At 37.1% G+C, this 12730-nt stretch overlaps 1 protein-coding gene across 4 annotated transcripts in view; it reads left to right on the top strand.

Moving 5' to 3' along the window:
• NEBL (nebulette) overlaps nucleotides 1-12730 on the top strand; it is a 400747-nt gene that overhangs the window by 360357 nt on the left and 27660 nt on the right. For 2 of the 4 annotated variants that reach the window (XM_032167465.2, XM_032753757.2), the window contains exon 5: nucleotides 7539-7710. In XM_032167465.2, coding sequence (XP_032023356.1) covers nucleotides 7539-7710 — 172 coding nt within the window. Of the gene's footprint in view, nucleotides 1-976; nucleotides 1070-2799; nucleotides 2893-4756; nucleotides 4850-6436; nucleotides 6542-7538; nucleotides 7711-10551; nucleotides 10645-11790; nucleotides 11941-12730 lie in introns of all 4 variants that reach the window. The other 2 variants (XM_032167547.2, XM_032753758.2) reach the window with 2 other exon arrangements.

Here is a 12730-nt window from a genome sequence, read left to right as displayed (position 1 = left end):
GGTCTTGTGGGGATTTCTTGTAAAATAAAACTCTCTAACATGAACTTTAAAGTCTAAAAAGACAGTAAAACTGTCCCTGTGAAGTTTCTTCTAATGAGATGTTAACCTCCAGCTCTACTTTTGCCTGTCAAAAGTTCACTCGCCATTCTGATTTTCTCGACTGATGCTCATTTTTTGTGGAATTGTTGGGAAAGCTGACCACAAACAATGGAGTTAGATCCCCAGCTAAGAAAAACACCTCTGTGCATTAAGTCAGGAAAATTTCTATAACGCTAGGTCGGAGATGGGGCTTCCACTGTTAGAACGGCACAGAGAAGAAACTTTGAAGTTCAAGGTTTCTTTATACAGTAATAGTCTATCACTAAAATTCAGGTACAGGATTTTGTGGCTCTCCTTCCCAATGATAAGAATGTAGAATTATTATTTTTAAATATAAAGTGGCAATTTGATAAATGTTGCTTTAGTGCTATGAAGAAATGAATTCATAGAATTCATTCTTACTGATGAAGGGATTATTCATTATTACTGAAAAGATCAAACTCAGAGAGGCCGTCAATAAATAATACAATCTGAAGGAAAACAACGAAAGGTGTGATTTAAAACATTTGATAAGGGTTGGGTGTGGTGGCTCACACCTGTAATCCTAGCACTTTGGGAGGCCGAGTTGGGAGGATCGCTGGAGCTTGGGAGGTTGAGGCTACAGTGAGCTGTGATGACGCCACTGCACTCCAGCCTGGACAACACAGCAAGACCTTGTCTCAAAAATAAAACAACAGAAAAACCACTTGACAAGGAAAAGACTGGCATTGCCAAGAAGATAAAATCTATAAGCAATACATATTTCACTATGAGATCCTGAGGATGATTTTATTAATGAATGTTCTGTAGCCATGTGACGTTTAAAAATATCTATTCCAATGTTTTGGGATGTATTTATTTCCCATAATCTCAAACTGTCTTGCACCTTGTCTTTCAGCTCCAGTATAAAGAGCAGAACTACAAGGCCACTCCGGTAAGCATGACCCCGGAGATAGAGAGAGTGAGGCGAAACCAGGAGCAGCTGAGTGCGGCAAGTCGTTTCTGTTTCCTTTTATATTTTCTCAAACGTAACATATTTTTATTTAAAAATATGCCCTTTGGAAGGCCATTATCCTTAGCAAACTAACACAGGAACAGAAAACCAAATACTGCGTAATAATGAGAGCTAAACGATGAGAACACATGGACACCTAGAGGGGAATAACAGACACCGGAGCCTGTTGGACGGGAGAGGGTGGGAGGAGGGAGAGGATCCGGAAAAGTAACTGCTGAGTACTGGGCTTGATGCCGGGGTGATGAAGTCATCTGTACAACAAACTCCCATAACACAAGTTCACCTGTGTAACAAACCTGCACATGTACCCCTGAACTTAAAAATAAAAGTTTAAAAAAATAACGAATTTGAGCAACATGTAATTATATGGATGAATCATATCATAATACAAAAAAGTGAATATGTCCATGCAGCATTAATTCTTTTGTAAAATTTAACAACTGCAATAATAATGATGATGATAAATGGAATAACTCCAGATTTAATAAAAACTATCTAAAAATTTAAAAAGGAAAAGCTTTACACCCTCTGCATTTTTGGATGTTCCTTTTCAAATTTCCTTATGGAAGGGCATGAACTGTGTGTCCAGGAAATTTGAGACTGTGTTGCTGTACCTTTGCTGTGTTTGCTTATTCAAGAGATCTTCATTAAGTACCCAAATGTACTGGGCATTGTCCTGGTCACCCAGACACAAAGATGGATAAGACCCACTTTCTATCCTCAAGGACCTCATAGTTCAGTTGGTAAATATCTTAAAAAAATGCAGTTAATGGAGAATACTGGATCTGATGTCAATATGAAATGAAAAAAATATGTATTGGAACAGGGCAAAAGAAGACCTGGCTTGACTGGCATTCTAAGATACAGTATCAAGTCCATGAGCCTTATAAATGGAAAACATTTTTCAATCATTCAATAGTCTGTTGTGAATAAAGCAAAAATAGTTAACAAGGCACCTCTACTCTGTGCTGGGTCCTGTACTAACGTTCTATATAAATCCATGAGGTCAGCACTGTTTGTTTCTCTGGTTGGTAGATGTGGGAAACTGAGTCTTGGGGAGGTCAGAGGACATGCTGGCCTCCCACCCCCGGCCCCCCACCCAGCTAGTAAAGGCAGAGCTGAGATTGGAACGTATTTTTGAACTTTCACCAATACAAACAAAAGCCTTCTTTTTCCAAAGCAAGTACTTCTGAAAGACTTTAAAACGTAAGAGCAGGTTCTCCTGGGTGGAGATAATGAGGCTCAACACTGTTTATCCTTATTATATCCCTGGGAGGTGGTAGGAGTCAGAGAGCTTTAGCTTCTATTGAAGGGAGAAGCCCCAGGGTCAGAAGACAGTAAAAAGCCTTCTAGGGTGACAGGGAATGGACTTCACAAGAGTTCTCTTGTAATGACTTCATTCTGGCGTTTCTTTTAAAGCCCATTGCCTTATGATTCCATTACTTTTATTTGTGAAATTTATGGTTAATTTTGATATTGAAGAGAAAAGCATTTATCGAAGACATATTTAAACAGTACCACCAACAACTTGTGCTTGCTAAATCAGACCCATCGGAATGTGGGTGTATATGTAAGCGTGAAGGTTGATATAATCAACTGTGGAAAATATGTGTAAAAAGATGGTGTTAATTTTGAGCCTCGTCCTCTGTGGTATTTCAGTGGAGCCCATTCTGCTGTCTGTTAAAGTTCTTATTTATCCTTCTTAGGTAAAATATAAGGGAGAACTTCAACGGGGAACTGCAATTTCTGATCCACCAGAGCTGAAGAGGGCAAAAGAAAACCAGAAAAACATCAGCAATGTGTGATCATCTTAGTAACTTTTTTCTTACACTATCAAATGTATTGTCCACCTGTGAACGAAGGGATTGTATTTACAGAATTTTCATAACCTTGAGCTGATGTCCTGTTCTCATTTGACTAACAACTTCTTTGAAAGATTTCAGGGACTTTGGTATTGTGGGTACAGTCAGGAGTTCCCCACCTCAGGGTTCCCAGTGACTCACCATGATGACTTTTTTCTTTGTATTTTTTTGAGACAGGGTCTTGCTCTGTCGCCCAAGCTGGAGTGCAGTGGCACAATCTTGACTCACTGCAACCTTTGCCTTCTGGGTTCACGTGATCCTCCCACCTCAACCTCCCAAGTAGCTGGGATTACAGGCACATGCTACCACACCTGGCTCATTTTTGTATTTTTTGTAGAGACGGGGTTTGGGCTGGTCTCAAACTCCTGAGCTCATGCAATCCAGCCGCCTTGGCCTCCCAAAGTGCTGGAATTACAGACGTGTGCCACTGGGCCTGGGTGACTTTTTTTGACAGGTTGTTGTATATCCCTTCTATCTTGCCATCTAGCTGATGGGTGCTATGGTCCCCTCAAGGCCCACAGTCATAGCTTCTGGTATCCTGGCCCTACAAACAAATGTTTTCCCTCCCTTTTCTACCTGCATGTGTTCCTGTTCTTGTGCTTCCTCCGAGCCCCACTTTCCACTCCCCACAATTATGACTCCATTTTTGGGCAAAGTCTAGGAAGAAATGATAATGTATGCATGGCTGAATAGATTATATTGGACAGGACCATTTTGGGGGCACACTTAATAAGGGGCTGGCAGTTTTTACCTAGACACCAACTTGTGGCCTACTCCTGTTCCCTGTTGTTGAAATAATTCACAGATGCAGTTCAAGAAGAAAGTCCTCTTTTAAAGTCATTAACATATAGATTGGGTTCTTTGGAAGAGGAAACTTGTAAATCTCTTACTTTCAAAGAAATCTTTTATTCTTCACACCTTTAAAGTCATTTTTCGGGTTTACAATGCAAAGGCAGGTGATTGATGCTTTTCCTAACAACTATATTTTAGAGAAGTAGACGCCCATCTTTCCCCCATGTGACTCCATTACTCTCAAAAAGGAACATGGTTATTGAGACAAGGAATGGACCAGTGAGAAGCATGCTGGCTTTTTTAAGGATGCCCACAGTCACCTATTTAAACACATCTTTACAAAAATTCTGCCACAGTTAATTCCTAAGAAACCATGACCATATAGTACCAGTCTATGGTGAATACCTTTAAGTAATATCCATGAAGACATTTATTCTCATTTCCTTTTGTGATTAAATATTTATTACAACTTTACGGATGGTGTGCCTATGTATTCGAGTACATCCACAGTGATTTGGACACATGTACTCTCTTATGGGATGAAATGAAATAGATTGATTTAAGATGCCAGCATTTTAAATACAACTCAACCTCTGAAAATATTTTTTGTAGTTTCCTACAAAACTTCCCTGGCTAACCCATTAAAATAAATACTATGAGCCAGGTACCGTGGCTCAGGATTGTCATCCCATCACTTTGGGAGGCTGAGGTGGGTGGATCACTTGAGCCCAGGAGTTTCAGATCAGCTTGGACAACATGGCAAAACTCAATCTCTACAAAAATACAAAAATTAGCCAGGCATGGTGGCATGTGCCTGTAATCCCAGCTACCTGGGAGGCTGAGCTGGGAGGATTGCCTGAGCCTGGGTGGTCGAGGCTGTGGTGAGCAAAAATTGTACCACTGCACTTCAGCCTGGGTGACAGAGCAAGACCCTGTCTTAAATAAATAAATAAGTCTCTTAGTTGAATTGATTCACAGTGTTCTATTTTTTTGTTCTCTGAAATGATAGGTTTATTACAAAGGTCAGCTGGGAAGAGCTACTGCTTTAAGTGTAACTCCTGAAATGGAAAGAGTGAAGAAGAATCAAGAAAATATTAGCTCGGCAAGTGGTTTTCTTCATTTTAGACCATCACAAAGGATGTGTTTTTTATTATTTACTTGCAGTCCTCTTTTGCTTGTGAAAATAAACGTTATTTTCAAGAAACATTTGTGATGTGTCCAATAAGTACATGTGTTATTTCAGATGACTTCCAAAAGCTGCCACTGCAAACATTTACATTATCTTGCAACTCTTTGTTATTTCCAGATGTGACCAACAGTTACGTTCAAAGCTTAGGTTAAAATTGTATTCATTTAAACAATGATTCATGCTATGTTAGCCGTGTCTTTGAAAGTGATAAAGCCTTTGATGTGTGCGTTAAATAATTGTCATTTTACTGAAATATTTCATTGAACGTGGATTGTTAAATGCTGTCTGCAAAACAAAATAGGAGATGAATCATTACCCCCACTAAAGACTTACAGAAAATAATCCTTAAATACAATTAACGTAGAATTCAGTTGCTCACCAAAGTCCAGTGGTGTACATTAGTATCTTATTTAAATATTGTGCTTCCTCTTAGTGAATATCAGGGCTTCAATTCTGAATTGTACATAATGCCCTCAGGTCCACAATAAGTGGTATCCATATGTTACACCTAATCGGTTTCATAAATGACAGTGTTCTGATGGGCAGTTGTCAAGAACACAGGCCTTTTTCTTAGCACACCCTGAATAGCTGTTTGCCTGAGAATCGGCATTTAGGCTTTGCAATGTACAGCTTCCTAGTGACTTTTCTGTCCAGAGATGCTGTGTGTATTTAACATAAATTACCTTTAAGTTGTGGCTGCTTAGAACAACTAAATTTGTTCCTCATTGTTTCTTATTCCCTGAGCAGAGAAAAATATAAAAAGAAGTAGAGAATAGCTTGTATGCATTTTTCAGCACTCTTATGGTAGAAAATGGGGAAATTTAGAAACAAAATAACTTTCGGTTCTATTTAATAGTTTTGGATTTTCTCTGTTTAACTTAAATATGATAACCAGTTGTGTGTGTGTGTGTGTGTGTGTGTGTGTGTGTTTGTGTGTGTGTGTTTGAGACACAGTCTCTTGCCCGGGCTGGAATGCAATACCACAATCATAGCTCATTGCAGCTTTGAATTCCTGGGCTCAAGCAGCTGTCTTGTCTTAACCTCTCAAGCAGCTGGGACTACAGGCACACGCCCAACTAATTTTTTTTTTTTTTTTTTAATTTTTACTTGTAGAGATGGGGGGTTTCACTGTGCTGCCCAGCTTGGTCTCAAATCCCAGGCCTCAAGTAATCCTCCCACCTTAGCTTTCCAAAGTGCTGTGATTACAGATATGAGTCCTCGGGCCTCCCCAGGTTTACAGACTAGATAGTTAGTTACTATTGGTCATTCACACATTTGTTTTCAGTTGATAGATTTAGGTCATTTTGCAGTAGGCAGTGGAGGAGATCTTTGAATGTAAAATTTTAGGTTGCTATTCTAGAACAAAATTTAATTCACTGAAAAAGTTACCTGGAAAATAATTTCAAGTATGTTGCATGTGTTTCACTCATTTGTAAAGCTTAAAAATGTTATATCATGTGTTTTCTTATCATTGTCTTATGCCTACTATTTACTTTGCAGGTAAAATATACCCAGGACCATAAACAGATGAAAGGTAGACCAAGTCTGATCTTAGATACACCTGCTATGAGACATGTTAAAGAAGCACAAAATCATATTTCAATGGTAGGGTCCAACCAGATCATTCTTAAAACATGCTAAGGAATGGCCGGATCCAGTGCACGGATGGCGTTACTTCACTATTAATCCGATAACTAACAAAGTATGGAAATGTGGTTGGCTTGTCTTTTGGCGGAGGGGCATTTCTAATCACACTGAAATGCAATGGAAACATTTAGTCTAATAAAATGATTTTTCTCAGTGACTTCTTCTGGTGTGTCTTCATTTCTAACGTGACTACTATAAACTCATGGTGTGAAAGATATTTGTATAGACTTCTTTGCAATTAATTCTAAGACAAAATTTGGTCTGTTTGCCTGTCATAAAGGATATGAAAAAAAGTGTGTTTTTAAAAGTGTGTTTTTAAAATGTATGTTTTAAAAATTATATTATCAGATATAATTTACCTACCATAAAGTTTGCCCATTTAAAGTGTTCGATTCAGTGGTTTCTAGTATAATTTACAGTTATACAACTATCTCCCGGACCTAATTTCAGGACATGAAAAAAGTATATTTTGAAATGTAAGTTTTTGTAGTTATATTAAAAATGGTGTATATTGTTACCTATAAAATTTCAAACTAATTTTAAATAATGCCATTTTCATGAATGATTGCCTGAAAATAGATATCACTTTATTGCATACTGAAGGTTAAGAGATAGGAAATTTAATTTATATTTAAGTTAGTGTATTTTAGGAAGTAACCAGGATTTGAGAATGTGTATCTTTTACAACCTCTCATTAATAATTATATATAGTTTTATATATAATTTAAAATAGATATGAGCTATAATGGTTAAAAACTTTGTGAAAATATCAGCACTTGATTTCTGATGCTGAGAAACTGAAGTTCCAGACTTTAGTTTTGGAGTATTTGGAAAAGATACATACATGCAGACAATCTGCACGCAGCCAGTGCAGTGTACACCTGTCATTTAATAAAAATGTTGTGAAAGAGGTAACTATCCGCAAAATTCAGTGTGATGATTTTTCCTTTTTCAGGTAAAATACCACGAAGATTTTGAAAAAACAAAGGGGAGAGGCTTTACTCCTGTCGTGGACGATCCTGTGACAGAGAGAGTGAGGAAGAACACCCAGGTGGTTAGCGATGCTGCCTATAAAGGGGTCCACCCTCACATCGTGGAGATGGACAGGAGGCCTGGAATCATTGTTGGTAAGCCGACGGCGTTTCTCGGCAGGTGTGTGTGGTTGAAAAGATCGTGCTTGCTCTGCTTCAGAATTAGCCTCTTTAGTCATCTGACTCCTCATCACGTGTTGGTTGTGGTACCCAATTTCAAATGGACCGCAGGTAAAGTATTATGTTTGTACGATGTGGAATGCGATTTCTGGTATTCACCTGGTATCATCTCAAGTCTTTTCTATTATTGGAAGCTCTGTCTTTAATACCTTGCTAATCCTAAGAGTGTTCCTCCTTGTATCACACACCGGGGCCTGTTGTGAGGTGGGTGGGGGGGAGGGATAGCATTAGGAGATATACCTAATGTAAATGATGAGTTAATGGGTGCAGCACACCAACGTGGCACATGTATACATATGTAACAAACCTGCATGTTGTGCACATGTACCCTAGAACTTAAAGTATAATTAAAAAAAAAAATGTTCCTCCTTGTTAAGCAAAGAAGCGGCAGAGATATGAGTGATCACAATGGTTGAACAATTATTTTGTTTTTCTTTAAAATGTTTTTCTTTAAAAAGAAAAACAAAATAATTGTTTTTCTGCTTGGTTGATGTGTTGTTCTGTTGACATCACGTGCGTAAGTGGCAGAAATAACCATATTGCGTTTAGATCCTTTTATCACAAACAGACATGCCATGGGCGTTCTGATGGTATTCTATAATAGTAATAGCTCATTTTAAAAATATTATTTCTGGATTGGAATAGTTGAGAGCCATCTGAAAGTCTTGCAATTAAGAGAGCAAACTTTTTTTCCTGCTGTTTCTTATAGTCAGGAGAAATCCTGGAAGGATATTTGTTGAATGGTGGCTGAGAGATCAGAAAAGATCTTACTGAAGTATAAGGCAGGGCTAGGAAGGATGGTTATTGATTTTTCAATCTGTGTCAACAACTAAAGGCTATTGTCTCCTTCAGAGCAGTTAACCTCTGAGTTATGTAGTTACGTAGCTTAAAGAATATTTTTGGCATATGCCACTCAGTAATATCAGTGTTAGGTTTTCTTCATCTTCAAAAGTAGGAGCTTATATTTGGGTACTAGTGAAAGGCCATTTAGAGATAAGCTAACTTTGACAGGGTTACAAAACCAGGGTACTAAAGTCAGAGCAGCACTAAGTAACTTCGATGATTATACTAAAGTGACTCTGAAAGTATTTTCCGAAGAAGGATTCCAAACATGTTTGTAGCTTTGCTGATCTGCCTGAGTTGATTACTTAAAAGGATCACATTAAGTTGGATGGATGAGTTGTGATGTTTTCATTAAATGTGACACCAAATTAGAGTTTCATTGCTTTGTGCTAAAGGGATGGAACTATCTTAAGGGATAGTGCAGGGGTTCTGATTTATGTCACTTAGGGTGGAACTGCTGAAGTCTGTACAGCTTACTCCCAGGCCCTGCACACATCAGAGGTCAGGAATGATGGTGAGGTCGTTGCTAAAAACCATGAAACTGTCTAGACCGTGGGCTCTCAGAATTCAGTACTCAAAACCATTGGGGTTGAAATTATGATTGTTTTATAAAATGTAAGATGTATGACTCTAAGTTATTTACTTCCTTGGTAATCCAGAAGTCAGTTTATTTATTCTTACTGGGAAGAACTGTTTTCTGTTGAAATTCCCATAATTGGCCAACATTAAACTTTCCAATGAGCCAGCTTCTGTATCAGGCATGAAAATACACGTTTAGAGATTTTCTGAGTAATTCAGATTAAGCCAATTTGTGCTGCTTCTATTTTTGTTGGAGGCTCTGCTACTTCTTACAAGCTGTGTAACCTTGGCCAAGCTACTCAATTTCTCTGTGCCTCAGTTTCCTCATCTACAAAATGAGGATAATATGTATGAAACTTAAATTAATTAGGTGTTAAATGAGAATAGTGCCTGGCATATGGTCAGTACTACATAATATTAATTAAAAACAGACAAGCAAATTTCCAGTTCTGTTTTACAAATTAATTGTTTTTGCTGTAGCCCCATTTCTGCTGTATGTCTATAACTAGGTTTTTATTTTCCAGTTGTTGGTACAGCTGTAAACGCTTATTTTAGGATCTGATGCCCTTTTGTTGGAGGGATTGATGAATTCAGAAGTTATTAAAATAAGAGGAGAATAAAGTGGTTTGCACATATAGCAGGGGTCCATTGACAGCAGGAAGCTGGTATTATTTCTCTTTTCATTCATCATATTTCCTTGCTGTGTGCCTTGCTTATAACACTTTTTAAATAAGTGTATCTAATAAGATATGCATCCCCTAAGATACACTTAGCTTGCACTCACAGACTCAGAATGAAACCTAGACTTGCCAGTACTCCACATTTTAAATATTTATTTCTGTTATAGGAAGGGAAGATTTTTTGCTTTGTTTTGTTTTTTAAACATAAACTTCTCAATTGTTTCCTATGAATTACTCACATGTCCTGAATCAGAAACTATAATCAAACATTTTGCTTGTTTCAGCCTGTGGAGAACACGAGGGACTGGGGATTTGAGGGCGCTGTGAAGGGATGCATATAGCTGCCCCATGTGCTCCTGTGTTGTGTGGTGGGTCACAGGTACTTCAGCAAGGTCTGACAGGGCAGCTCAATGAATACAGCAGGCAACTTCAATCTGATTACAAAGATTTCTTAACAGATACTTGTGAAAGCAAGTATCTTTTCATTCTCTTCTGAAGTCAGCAGCACTGTGAGTTTGTCTGTTACATGTTTGCTTTTTATATCTATTCCTTTGCAGACTTTGTCTTGACTCTTTTGGGTACTGGCTTTTTTTTTTTTTTTTTCCTTTTTTTAATTCCTTCTTGATGAATGTTGATTTCTTCCTTTTGGCAAAAGACCTCAAAGTTTGGCGCACAGATCCTGGCTCCATCTTCGACCTTGATCCCCTGGAAGACAATATTCAGTCTAGAAGTCTCCATATGCTGTCTGGTATTGCTCACTTTTTAGTTCATCCCATTTATGTGGTTTTGTCCCAAAAGTGAAGCCACTGTGAACTGTAGAGGTTCATTGTATTGTGTAATGTAAATTTTAAAGCTGAGAATTTGGCAAACCAAAAAAATGCTATGCTACTTTTAAATACAATTAATCATTTACGAAAAGAAAACTTTTTAATATATCTTAATTAGTCTGTCCTAGATTCATTTAAATAAGCTTTTTATTAGCAAGAATGCTTTTATATTGTTTCTGGGTTTACAAATACAGTTATTTGGATTGCACTAAACTGCTGAGACAAAAGGAGATTTGTTTCATGAAGTATATTGTCATAATTTTTTAAAGGTAGGTTTAAAGAATTATATATAGAACAGTAGAAAGGTTTTTTACAGGGCATCATAGATGTCTTAAAATAAATTTTCAAGTATCTTTAAAATTTTCTTTGACATTTTATGTAATGTAAAATGAATAGTTTACATGGGAAGCATAGCTGGCTTTTAACTTAGATTGCAAGTTCGTAATTAAAGGCAAAAAAATGAATAGTTGGGGTATGAATGATGGCTTGATTTGACATTTCAAATTTTCTCTGACAGTTATACAGTTATGTTAAACAATAGATAGCTATGTCATTTAGATCTTGCTCTAACCCCTGATTTCTACTGTATATTTAATTGTTAATGTGAATAGAATTGAATACCCAAGGCAAATTGGAATTCTAGTACTTTTATAGTCAATTTCATTCATATAGTTAGCCAAACAGTGTCACTTGATTTTCTAAAAATAAAGAAAAGGCAACACATACTATATATCTGGTGATAGTTTAAAGGAATTATTGAAAACCAGGCATTACAATTAACAAAAATTTATTAGTTTACCAAGGTTTTCTTAGTCCTTGTCAATTTCCTATCCCTTACCCGTCCTTTAAAATTGAGACTGAAAAAAGCATAAAATGACGGGTAAGTCATTCATGTAGTTGATGCAATGCATGCTGAAGTTTGGGAATAGGTGCCTAGAGCTGAGATTTTGAGTTATTCTTTACTAAGAGATTGTTTTTCTTCTCTGTTAAGCTTTTAAGTAATTTTTTGTTGATTTTGTTTTTCGAGTCACTTAATCACACTTGTAAATATTTTCCCTCCAATATAGAAAAGGCGAGTCACTATAGGCGACTTTGGTCTCGATCCCATTCCAGCAGTACTTTCGGTACAGGTCTCGGAGACGACAGGTCAGAAATCTCCGAGATGTACCCTAGCTTTTCATGCTGCAGTGAGGTAACAAGACCGTCTGATGAAGGAGGTATCAAACATTCACCGCTTACAAAGAAAATCGATTCGTTTTTTAAGTGTGTCACAAGAGTGTCTTTAAAATTCTTTTCACTTTTGCATGAACATCTATCCTGGCTGTATTTGAGAATTTAAAATTAAGTTCAGAAAGTTAATAGTCTTTTTTTTTTTTTTTTTAAGAAAAAACCCTACTAATTTGCATTTTTGCATGTTATTTTTCCCCGTCTTACTTCACTACTATCACAGCAATGGATTTGTAATGACAAAAGGGTCTTGAGATTTGCTACTTGGAATCTGTTTCACAGGAGTTTTATGTGATAAATATACACACTACACAGTCATAGCAGAAACTTGAGTTCTGCATAGTTTGTATATGATTTCCATTAAGGAAAAAAATCAATCTTACAGTAATATTGGGCTGCCTAAGAGGTGACAATGAATGTGTATATGTTTAAATATTAATATAAACTTGCAGACAGAGTTAGGTCTTGCCAAAAGAAATTGGGCATAATACTTGGGATATGAGAGGGTTTTTTTTTTAAAATGAGAAATACTATTGATTGTTAATAATCTTGTCTCTATTTTATGTACCCACTCCTTTCCTGTATCTTCTGTTTTCTGCATCCAGGCTGATGGATTAAGCCTAGGACTTCAATGAATTTCTTTAGGATATTAAACTAATTTTACTTATAAATCTGTTTTTAAAGGTTAAGACTAAAATGTTTCCTCACCTCGTTGCAGTTATATTTTAGTACAGCAAGGAGGGGGAAAGGACTGAAGCATATGAGAACAAAAGCAGTACT

This window comes from Hylobates moloch, unplaced genomic scaffold (genome assembly GCF_009828535.3).
Source record: "Hylobates moloch isolate HMO894 unplaced genomic scaffold, HMol_V3 SCAFFOLD_2, whole genome shotgun sequence".
In the NCBI taxonomy this organism is placed as follows: Eukaryota; Metazoa; Chordata; class Mammalia; order Primates; family Hylobatidae; genus Hylobates; species Hylobates moloch.
Note: the sequence above shows the minus strand (reverse complement) of the source record. Positions and strands in the feature narration are given on the sequence as shown.